General features: G+C 38.5%; 1 protein-coding gene across 2 annotated transcripts in view; it reads left to right on the top strand.

Annotated features, from left to right (window-relative positions):
- The window catches only part of LOC146687183 (contactin-associated protein-like 4), a 157875-nt gene that overhangs the window by 127502 nt on the left and 17992 nt on the right, over positions 1 to 12381 (top strand). For both annotated transcript variants that reach the window (XM_085440006.1, XM_085440007.1), the window contains exons 17-18: positions 87 to 305; positions 10384 to 10623. In XM_085440006.1, the coding sequence (XP_085296132.1) occupies positions 87 to 305; positions 10384 to 10623 (459 nt within the window). The remainder of the gene's footprint in view (positions 1 to 86; positions 306 to 10383; positions 10624 to 12381) is intronic.

The following is a 12381-nucleotide window of genomic DNA, read 5'->3' as shown; positions in this document are numbered from 1 at the left end:
ATGATCCATATAATCATTATTAAAAAGCGTTCTATTAATCAGTTAATGAAATCACGCTGTTTTCCTGTCCCTTGCTACTTTTTCAGCCTCCACTCAGGTGGTTTTCTCCTTTGATGTTGGTAACGGCCCACTGGAGGTTCGTGTGGAGTCAAGCGTCCCGCTGAATGACAACCGGTGGCATCGGGTCCGAGCAGAACGGAACGTGAAGGAGGCATCGCTTCGACTGGATGAACTTCCTGTCGCCACGCAGGAGGCGCCAACTGACGGACACTTCCACCTGCAGCTCAACAGCCAGCTGTTCATAGGTGAGGATGACATGGATGCATTTGCGCACAGTTTTTGTTTGTTAATAGTAGTACTGCTGGTTTTGGTGTCTTTTTTTTTTTTTATGTCTCTTTTGTTTAAAGAATTCTCTGTCTCCATATATTCCCCTGCACTTCTTTAGAATATAATATACGTAGTCTATATCTCAGACAATATCTTCTTTGTTCTCCGGGGAACAGTAGTTCAGCTCAGTGTTTCTGTACTGCTCCTTCTAAAGTCTGCTTTTAGCTTTTAGTCCTTTTCTTTCCTCCGTGTCCCCGTAGTGTGCCAACTCTGTGCCTCCCACTTAAGTTCACATCAGATGTCACTGTATGAATTGTTGTACTGTGCAGGGCTATTTCTGGTTCCCAAAGGCTGTGGTTTAGAACATTTCATTCTCACGGTAGCTTGTATAGCCATCTGTGCCAGGAAGTAGAGTTACCTCAACTTTTAGCTTTATTTTAAATGTTTGGAACCCGTAGGTTACAGTTGGCATTGCAGAGACGGAAAAAGTAAATTATGGAAAAAATACGGACTCGTATTTGCATGTGTAGCATTAAATAGTCAGCTGTTGAGTTTTAATTCATTCTTGAGTGCCTTTGTGTTCTTGTTGCTGTTGTGTTTTTGTTCTCGCTATAGTTTGCTAAATTCAGGCACACGTTTTCTGGATTTATTTGTTGGTTCATCCTCCACAAATTTAACCTTAATGAACAATAAAAATTTGTGTTCAGCACATTAAGCCGAACACTAATTAGTAATGCATGTTAGGATTTTTGTTGTGTTTTGCAGAATGGTTGGTGTGTGTCCTTCCGACGTTTAGGCCAGGTGCAGGATAATAGATACAGTGCACAGACCATTTTATTGGAGTGTTTAGCTGGCAAATATCCAATGTAACAAAGAAGTTCTATTGTTTACGAGGAAAAAACCCCACACAGAATTGAAGATTAATTATTAATAAAAAACAATTCTGTTGGTTTTGTCGAGCCATTTTTCACAGACACCAAAATGCCCAGCTGCTGTTAGGAACCAGAGAGTTTTATTGTGTTAGTTTGTTGATACCTCGTATAAACAGTGCAGTTGCTCCTGTAGAGGACCGGCTCTCAAACAGACGGCGAATAGATCCACTCAGGGGGTCCTGATTACCTTTAGAAAATTTATATAATAAAACTAAGTTAAAGGAATATGAATGAACCAAAAACAAGAGCTTTTTTTTCAACCAGTATCTGGATTCTTAACAATTTAAAAAATCATGGCGCTTTTTTTTCACACACACTTCTTCATTGACTGATTATTGTCATCTATCTCACATCCACACCACAAATTTAGAAGCACCAGTTAACCTTACGTGCAAACTTGGAGAAACCCCTCACAGGTGCAAGCAGTAGATGCCAACTCCAGAGAGAGAGGGCCAAGGAAAGATGCTGACTACTGCACCATCAGAGCCTATACGAGCCTTGTTTTTTTGGCTTCTAAGCTAACGTTGGGTGGAAAAATACATTTTAAAGATTAGTAGTCCACTTTTTTTTTTTACTACTGTTTGTATAAATCCTGTTGCCTGATCATTTCTAAAAAGGTGGGAGAGACTTGGTGGGAGAGAGTGTTTTTAGAGGCTCCTAGAAAGCTAATGCTTGTTTTTGACCCTAAAGTGTGTTTCACAAGTGCAGCCTATCAGCTCCACTGCAGGATGTCTATGAAAGCCAAAATCCAGCCAACACTCGGGACCAGTTGAGAGATTAAGTAGAGGTTTTACAGTCTTTTTTTGATTTGCGCTCTAGCAGTTGAGCTCAGTTGAGATCTAGAAGATAATTTTGACTAAAGTTGCTCTTTTCAACTTCTTGGCGCTAGGTCAAATAAACTGTGAGTGAGATTTTTTTTTAAAAAAATAAAATTTAAAAAGTATAAGAGAAGCAAATCTTTTTTTCTTTTTTCTGATTATTTTCTCCTAATTTTGCGAGAAATCCTCCTAGACTTGGATTCAAAGGCAGGCCCCACATCTGGTTTCCTCTTTCAGAGTCATACTTTAAAGGAAAAGAAATCATCTACAACAGAGTGCTAAACTGTTCTTGGCCAGATGCCACCAGCTCTTCAGCATTATTGAATATGAAAGTGCTGAGGCAATGGTTCTGACCACTGAACAATAATCACAATAAATAAGCATGCAGTAGGGAGTTGTGATTATTTATATATATACACACACACATACATAGCCCATGGTGTGATTTCTTGCAGCAATAAATAAACTGCAAAGAACTCTAAACCTCTAAGTTATTAATTTCGCAGTTATCTTATTAACCAGCTACAAACTTCATCAATGCCGCAGCCCTATTCAAGGTTCCTTATTTGTCACATGCATAGTTATATAAGTATAACACACAGTGAAATGTAACCTGACATGCTCCTCGACATGTGCAAAAATGGGGGGGGGGGGGTAGAGGAAGAACATTATATGTATATATATAGTATATACATTAGGTGAATGTGCAGTAGTAGCAGCAAGCAGGTGAATTCTGTACATTAATAGGAATAGGCAATCTGACTATTTTACAGAATAGAAAAATAGAATAGAATAGAAAATTTAACTTACAGCCAGTACAATTGTACAATTCAAGTCTTATCATTCTGTAAATATTTAGTCTTTCACTTCTTACCAGTAATCACACTGAAGGGAAAACAAGCCAACAAACTCTGAAATTGTCTGATGGTCACAAGAACAGACAAATCAAGGAGAATATAGATTGGCTGCATGTGTTTAACCAATAGGCTCTTTGTAAATTAACTGCACCTCACCTACAAAGCAGAGCAGGCAGAGAAAAATATCTGCTGTCAGTTTGCTGCTTCCTATATAGCAGCTGTTAAATAAGATAAGATAAGATAAGATAAGATAGCCTCTTAAAGTGCTATAAAGTCTGTGATCTCTCTTTACGAATGGTCATGGTCAGTTTCACATGAATTCTCCTCAAATCAGCATCTCTTTATGGCTGTATATAAATCACCTGACCCAACCTGTCCCTCTCAAACAACGTAACTCAACCAAAGACATTAATAGAGGAAATAATTACAAAGACATCAGGTTTCGGTGTCTAACCCCCTCACCCTTCAAACAGTCATGGCGGAAGGTTGCTCTTTCCTGAGTGTGGTTCTGATAGAGGTCACTTCCTGTTAAAATGGAGTTCTTTATCCCCACATTCACAAAGTGCTTGCTTGATCAAGCTGTGCTGTCTTTTTCTTAAAATATAAAGAACATCAAGATTACTTTTGCAATAAACTGACAGTAAATTTAAAAAAAAAAACAGGTGGTTCATACTGTAGCTTTTCTTTAAACTGCAAGCAGTTATACTCTACTGATTATACTGATAGTTTATGTCAGTAATTAAAAAAGCAGCAGTTGACATCAATTGATACCTGGATGGATACTAGCTACATTACCTGGTTTGTTGTTGGTTCTCTTTTTGTTTCTATGTTGTATTTTATTGGCTTTATTTGTGAATTAATGTTTTAAATATTAGCAATGATGTTGTTGAGCAGAAGACTCAAAATTTGGCACCAAAGTAAATAAACTGATTAATGACTTGTAATTGTTGTAATTTATTTATTCATTTACGCTGCTTTTGAAGGGCAAACACATTTTGCTTATCATCAGTGACAGGGTCTTAGATATGCACACCTTTTCCAGCAGTTTATTTATGAGAGATTTTTCTTCACGTGTTTTTTTTTGTTTTGTTTTTTTTCACAAACCTCAATTTTTTTGAAGACGGCAGCATTGCTCCCTTACTTGGATGGATCTACATTTTTGGCGCAGGTTTTACAAATGCCTTACCTGCCACAGCCCTCCCATTTATCCGGGCCTGGGACCAGCAGTAGGAGTAAAATGGCTTGAGACCCCCCCAAATCACATTTTGAGTAATATTTAAATGAATGCCTCGTGGCTGTTGTGGGGCTATTTGGCATCAGCTTAATAACACGTGCGTCCAGTTTGATTTTCTATGAAACAGCTCAGTTGGTTATTAGCCATACTACCAGCAAGGCCTCAAGGATCACGCCTAGATATGTCTAAAAATTTTGGTCTGGATACAGATCCCTCAATAAATTGTTCAATTTTGTTGGGGTTTTTTTCCCAGTAAAATTTCGGTTTATTTACATGTGCCCCTTTCTTTTTTCCTATCACCATCATCAGATCAAAACTGTAGCTATATTGTCCGGTTCTTTGGTTTATTAGTAAATATATGCTAAAATGGATAAATAAAACTAATGACATTCCCATCAACCCTAGCTGTACTTTGAATTTTGTGCAAATTTGCATGCTAATAAACTACGATTAAGATGCTGAACATTAGTTGCTAAACATCAGCACGGCAAGCTGATGTCAGCATTTCTCTCACCACCACGGTGCCTAAATACATCCTCCACACAGCTCCCAGCATGGCTGTAATCTCATATCTTGTTTTTTATTAAGCCCTCCCTGACAGCTGGATGGCTCCTTACTTCTACCTCTCATCCCCCCAGTTTGTACCAAACCATCTCACTTTAAAAGTTAAAAATATCAAACCTCTATAGGGTAATATGTCATCCAACACGTTTCTTAAAAGATATCATTCAGCTATATTACACTCATAATAATCCCCACAATTATTAATAAGATTTTAAGTGTAAAACGTATATATGAAATGTAACCCTTTTAGTGTCTTGGCAAGGGGGGGTGACTTTAAAGCAGTGTTCAGATTTCTCTCTACATCGTCAGTATCTCACCGCGTCCCTCCTTGTTCACATAGTATGAAAAGCTGAATATTAAGTTATTTGCATTCACAAGCCTCAGCATGGGCGTGATTACATTTTCAATCCATTTTACCCCATGAATTGTATTTGTAAGACTCCATTTGTAAGGCAAAACTGTTCTATTGTGTAAATTGCAAGCTCCTGTGTTGGTTTGTATAAATTCACAAGCCATATTTCAATGTATGCTGTACTTATGTGCCATAATCCTGCCTTGCTTTATAAGGCAGCGGATTCCATTGTCTTGATTAATAAGCCGTGTTATTGCCTTGCATGGATTTATAATCCCCAGCATGCTGTTTGCGTTGGAGGTGCTAAAAATCCACACACAGCAATTTAAAGTGAGCTCGGCAATTAGCTCAGCAGAAATCACTTCCTTTGTGAAGGTTAGAAGCAGTTGTTTTGTTTTGTTTGGATAGCTGAGCCTTTGTATATTTGTGCAGCATCACTATCCACCAACTGATGCACAGTTTATTCCTCCATGCTGGGATGTGTAGATGAGACTCCATCCTCTACAAGGATTTTCAGGATTCCTTTGATCTTCCCTTCATATCCCTCGAAATGCAGCTGCATTGGCACTAGATTGTCCTATTATAGACAGTGCGGTGTGCACGGTATCCTGTCAAGTCAAGGTTGTTATTTTTCTTCGAATCCTCTTTGAAGCGCAGCTTAGTGGGGTTTTTTTTTATATGCTTTATACGAGGCATATTCAACCTGCATGTTAAACCAGTGATGACAAAATACTTTTTTTTTTTAAACTTATCATTGTTCACTAGACTGTTCATATCCTGTTCATCAGAGTTCACATTACAAATGTTATACACAAAACAACAATTTGTAAACTGTAATTCCAGCAGAGGAATGGACAATTTGAGGTTAATTCAAAGTGTTGAACTGGCATTGCATAACATTTTACTGGTCCAAAGACATGCTGATGTAGGTGGAAGTCATCATTAGGCTGAAAAAAAAATGAGGGATAGCAAAAGTTTTATCAGAGGTCAGCTGATCACTGCATACATTCCTAAAATGAATGAATGCAATGACTAGCACAAGAACACCAAAAGGCCTGAAAGACTTATGTGGATGATCAAAGAATTATTTCCATTGTTTCCATTTCCATCTAGCTAGGTTAAAAACACTCATTAGAAGGATAGACTTATCTTTGTTAAGTTCAGGAGATGCCCTCATGAATGATGATGATGAGGCTAAGGATACAAAAAAAGTATGGGCAAAGAGAGAAAAGCTCATGAGCCAAAGCATACCACATCATCTGTCAAACATGATGGAGCCAGTGTTATGGCCAGTGGAACCGGTCAACAACTGCTTATTAATGACTTCTTGAGTGAATTCTGAAGTGGAGAGCTTTTCTGTTTTCTGAATATACCGTCAAAGAGACAAAACGGTAATTTGTTTAATTATTCTGCTCAGTATTTTCTCCCTGTCTATGTTCCATCCTTCCTCTCTCATTTGTTTTACTTGAATTCAGAATTTATTTCTTTTTTGCAGGATAAACGGAGAGAAATCATAGCCTCCAGTTGCAGTTTGCACTGTGTTTTTCACACTTTAACCATTGCTCAGCAAGAGTCAAGTCTTTGCACACGAGTCAACATCTTCCTTGCAAACCATCACAGCAACCCGCTAAAGCAATCACAAGGAGGTTTTCAGTCCAGCACTGTGTACCATTCGGTGCCCAGTTTCACATAGCAACTGCCAGAAACCACTTAGCAACCAATCAGGGATTGAACCATTCTTCCCTAGCAACCCGTAGCTATCAGAAGGCCGCAAACAGGTTCCTAGGCATGTGTGATTATTGCCTAACTTCCAGTGTTTTTTTTAATTCTACCATTTTTGCTGCTTTTATATGCCTCGGTGTTCTATTCAGTAAAGATTATAAAACATTCTTACCCTCCAGCTTGCTCACACAGTTATTGAGTAAAAATGATCTTGCCAAAATTTCGAGATGTGGCAATGATTATTTTGTGAATCAGTGTTTATCAGTGATGGTAAAAAATACTTGCTCAAACATCTGAAAGTTTCTTCTCAGTAATGAGTAAATTGAGAAACTGTTGTATAAGGAACAGTTAATGAGTGAAGAAAGGAATAAACAGGCTAACAAAACTGTATGTTTCCTTTTTTATAATTGCAACTTTACAGACTCTTAACTGTAGGGGTGGAATAGACATCAAATGTAAAGTGTTTAGGCTGAACATATATATAAATTGCCATGTTATCTATATGCTCTTTTCATGTGTGCAGCATAAGCAGCCCACAAAGCACATATAGTGTTTGATGATTGTTTTGTTCGCCATCGCTCAAGCGGTGCAGGTCAGCTCATCCTACAGCATACTGTTTTTGGTTGTTTGTTTTTAATCTGTGTTTTCAGAAAATATCCTGGTTTCATATTGAGATTTTAAGTCTTTTCTCAGAGCTGTGCTGTGCTTTTGCTCCTTCTTAGTTTAACTTTTCTTTTTCCTGCGTTTTGCTTGTTGAGCTCGATGTTCAGGCTTGAACACGCATCGGCTTTGATCTCCATTTCACTAATTAATTTCTATTCACGCTCATGTCGTCTCACGTGTCCAGTAATACACAGGATCCAGACGTATAGTAGACACTGAAAATGTCTTGTTAGAGCTGATGCATTTTTGATGGATATGAGGCTGAAATTCTCTTGAAGGTCTTACTCGTAGCTCTGCTCCTTTGGTCAGAGGTGGAGTTTATCTGCATTTCAATTCTTTGATGTATGCTTTGATCCCCACATCACAAATCCCTCATTATGCTGTTTAAGTGTTTTCTTTAAGCAGCGTTTCCATTTGATGTGAAGACTCTGTAATCCTTGTTGGAGCTGAAGTTGTACGGCAGGATGTTTGTTGAAAACCCTCACCGCTCTGATAGCCTCCCTGGTAGGAGGGTTTGTTCTTTAATAACCTCTCCTTGCTGCTGTTTTATTGCTTTGATCAAAGGTGGTGGTGCTCAGGGATGCTTTTTTGCTCATTGCTACAGTCACCTCTTTCACTCTCACACACTGCCATTTAAAAATTTCCTGCGCTACTAAAGCTTTTCTTTTGGCTGCCAAACAGAAGCGGAGTAAGATATTTCCGACATCTGGGGTTTTTGACGTGACAAAGATGAGTGGAGCACTTAAAGCTTGGCTAGACGTGAAAAATATCCTGTTTAAATGTTCGTCCTGAAATATGAGCGTCTGTGTCGAAAGATGTCGGTTTCCTCGAAAAAATATGCATAAAACTCAAGAACAGCAGATAATGGTGACTGAAAATGCACTTTTGGGAGAAACATCAAGTCAGCAGATTTCTGATTTGGTTGCGTGGAAGCTAATGATTGTAATTGTATAATTCTGATAAAAGTTTTCTTTCACTTACTGGATAAATATTTGAATGTATCTGAATTTAATAAAAATGCACTTTAAAATATATTATTCTATTTTGCCAGCTTTCTGTGTCTTCATCTCTTCAAAAAAGCAAAGGACTGAAGGTCATTGGTAATACTAGGAGCCATAGGAAACCTCTTAAGGGGACAAAATATAGAATTCCTGATAAATGAAGCTGAAATAATTAAAACTGGTGGTCATAACTACAAAAGACATAAAAAAACATAAAATTCTTAACTGTGTGAATATCTCCCAGGGCTCAAATTAGTGTTTGGTAAAAATGACTTTTATGTGTGCTGGGTGTTCTTCCTGGAACCTTTAGAAACTTTATTTAAAGTGGCCAAACTTGCTTCCTGTTGGGTATTTGAAATCACTGTTGTATAATAGGCCAGCTGTGAGCTGTAGTTTTAATATCAGAGTCACAGCGTGAGATTGTGTTAGTTATTTTAGTTCTTTTATATTGGGTTGTTGTTGTTGTTGAAGGCCAGTTTAAGATGACTACATAGGTTTTGTTTTTTTTTAAACTGTGCTTTCTGACTCTCAGAATGCAAATCTACAACTTTTAAGAAATCTTCTTAATAGCTAAACCTTTACATGACTGAATGGAAATTTTATAAAAAATGGTGTAATAAGTAATATGATTCTTAATCTTCTTAATCTCAGCATGGCCTGAGATTAAGAATCATACTGATTAAGAATGTCAGCATGAGCCTAAACTCCCAGTTTTTACATGTGAAACTCTTGACTGAAGAAAATGTAAAAACGTTTGTCTTTTGTCAGGATGTCCAGAAGGCATATTTAAACACGTGACAGCAATAACTGTCACAATTTTGTATGTGTACGCCTGTGTTTAATAAGTGCAGAGTAAAATGTTCCAATACATTTACAGCTGGAGATTTGTGGGTCGGGACACATTTGCAGTTAAAGAAAGGTGTTTGCATATTGTATTAATTTGAATCACTATGCAGAAAACTGTGGTACAATAGCTGTGATTATAACACTGATTAAAATGTGATTACACTGTAAGTCTGACCGCTGCAGGGTTGCATTGTTATGCAAGTGAAGGCGTCCAAGTGTCTAACCTCTCTGAGTGATTATTTAAAGAGTAACAGTTGAAAGGATGACAGGATGACTGGATTGTAGACATTTGAATCATGAACAATGACTTCCAGGAGAGTCTGTGAGGATTCAAATGACTATTATGTTGTGTCAGAAGCAAGTTTCATATTATGCGGTGCTTTGCTGGTTTAATCATTTATGGGAGTTGTATCAGAGCAAAGACGGAAGGCCTAGACAAGACTCTAACAGAGATCAGTGACTTGTTGGTGTGCAAAGCTGCTGCTGAACAACAGGACATTGTCTCCTTCTAACTTTGACTGCAAAGAGCTGCTGAGTTAGTGCCTCGAGCGAGGTAATAGATCGACTCTGATCTATGTAGAAAAAGAGGGGTTGTCTTATTTGAACTATGTGAAGAATCGGTGACCGTGTAAGATCTCAGAGAGAGTGTGTAACAATGAAAACAAGGTTTAAACTTCCACTAAAGAGAGCATGCAGAATGCCCTGTTAGACAGGCAGACAGATGGATGATAAAAGTTACGTCCCCCAAACTGTTTCCCACCTACAGTTTGTTGCTTCATTGCTGTTTTATCGTTGAGTCATTTCATAAAAACTTTTGACAGTTTGGAGCTTCCGGGGAAGCACAGGCGACATGTGTATCTGCTGTAGTCGACAGGAGAAGCTGTCAACACATAAAGAAATGAAAGAAGGGCTGAAACAAAGACAACATGTTGTCATGCTGTAGTCGATCGTTAGCTAAACATGCAGAATTTTGCTTCCTCTTTGTTTTGGAGGCTTTGAGTTTTAGTTCATTAATGTTTAAAATGGAAATGGGATGCTAATGCCATGCCCTATTTTTGTGTTATCAGGAGGCACAGCATCCAGGCAGAAAGGCTTCCGGGGCTGTATCCGCTCTCTGCAGCTGAACGGCGTCACTCTGGACTTGGAGGAGAGGGCGAAGATAACACCAGGGGTTCAACCCGGCTGCCCGGGTCACTGCAGCAGCTACGGCTCGCTCTGCCAGAACCATGGCCGCTGTGTGGAGAGAGCCAGTGGCTTCCAGTGTGACTGCAGCCTGTCAGCGTATGCGGGAGTTTTCTGCCAAACAGGTGAGCAGATACAGGAACACACATTTTACTATTAATATTGTGTATGGCTTAGGAAGTTGATTGCACAAGCTTTTCTCTTAGAAAAACAGATTGTTTTAGATACTTAGTGATGCTGACCCCCAGGTCTGTCCCACTCACTTTTTTAGAGGCTTTTTTGTTTGGAGTCCTTTGGGTTTACTTCTCTGTGGTTTCTTTGTTCTTTATTTAATGCAGGTTTTGTTTTTCTATCTATTTGTCACTGCATTAAGTCCTTGTTTGTTTTAGTTACGGATTTCATTTAGAGTTTTATAGATCCCTCAATGTGTCCTTTGTCCTCATCTCCTGTGAGTTTCCCTCTGTTAACTTTATTCATGTGTCTGTATCCCCTCGTTTTTTTGTTTCTCATTTCTCGTTTCTTTTTGGAAGTTATTTTCTCTTTTGTCTGGTTTTAGTTTAATCTGGTTAAACAGTTTTTTCATCAGCCCATCATAAAAGTTTCAGTCTGCTTCACGCATTCTGCATCGCAGTACTCTCACTTCATTAAACATGACAAATGTATTGTTTATGTGTAGAGGAATACCACAGCAAGGTGAGGTACATGGCCCAGACATTCGCCCTTATCTTATTTTGGCTTTTTGAAAAGTTTGTCTTTTTTGTTGTTTGTTGCTGGGTAGCTTCTTATTGACGAGACACCTGAGGTCGAATGAGTAGAGTAAAAGTCCAGTATAACCAAAATGTCTTAAAGGCGCTCCATCGTTGATGAAAAAATGCTGAGCTCTTAGTTAATGTAAGATTACTTCTCAATAATGTAGAGTTAAACTTTATGGAAGCATGATTTTAGAAACACATCGTGACATCTTATTTGACATTTAAAATACTTTTTTGTCACGGTTCTGGGTCATTTCGACCCAGCATTTTCAGTTTCTTGTATTTTGGTGTTTTTCTGTATTATGGTTTATTTTCTAATTCTTTAGTTGTCCTGTTTTGAATATGATAAGGTTTCAGTGTTATTCTGGTTAAGAGTTTGTTCTTAGGCTTAGTTCAATGTCTGTTCTGTGCCTGTCATGTTTGCTGTTTTACTTTGAAGGTCTTGTCTCATGTTAGTGTATTCAATTTTACTTCCTAGTCTTGCCCAGTGTTGGGTAAGTTACTTTAAATTAGTAACTTAGTTACATTACTAGTTACTTCTATCAAAAGTAACTCAGTTACTTCAAGTTACTCGTTACTTTCAAAGTAACTAGTTACTAGGGAAAGTAACTTTGATTTTACTCAGAATTCTCTTGTTAATGTGTTGCTTCCGTAACTGGATACCCAGCAAGACTGCCAGTCTTCTAGCTTGCTTACTTGCCACAAGTGCTCTGTGCCACCTACCAATAGAAAGGAAAATATAATGTGCACATTTCCACGAGAGAAATCCCACGCCTGGACCGTCGTTGACCGCCGCCATGATTCTAGCCTACGTTACAGCGTCATGTGCGCTTTTTACATCCAACACAAAAACTGCAGTCATGGTCCTTTGATTGCACTCAGAACTCGGAAATTCTGCCTTCCGAATAGGAAGATGTAGGTAACACCAGACTGCAGATGAGCTGCATACAGGGCTGGACTGGGACAAAAAATCGGCCCGGGCATTTTGACTAGAGCCCGGCCCACCATTATAGGAAAAATCATAAAGCCTTTGAATGAAAACAAACGACAGAGACGGGACTTGCGACAGAAAAGCCGATCAGCTGATCATTGATCAGTTTCATGATTGAAGTAGAAACAGGAGAGGGAGGG

The sequence above is a fragment of the Copadichromis virginalis genome, linkage group LG18 (assembly GCF_057382275.1).
Source record: "Copadichromis virginalis isolate Kocher_CV1m ecotype Utaka linkage group LG18, C_Virginalis_male_GT1.1, whole genome shotgun sequence".
NCBI classification, from domain to species: Eukaryota; Metazoa; Chordata; class Actinopteri; order Cichliformes; family Cichlidae; genus Copadichromis; species Copadichromis virginalis.
This window is presented reverse-complemented; position numbering and strand designations above follow the sequence as displayed.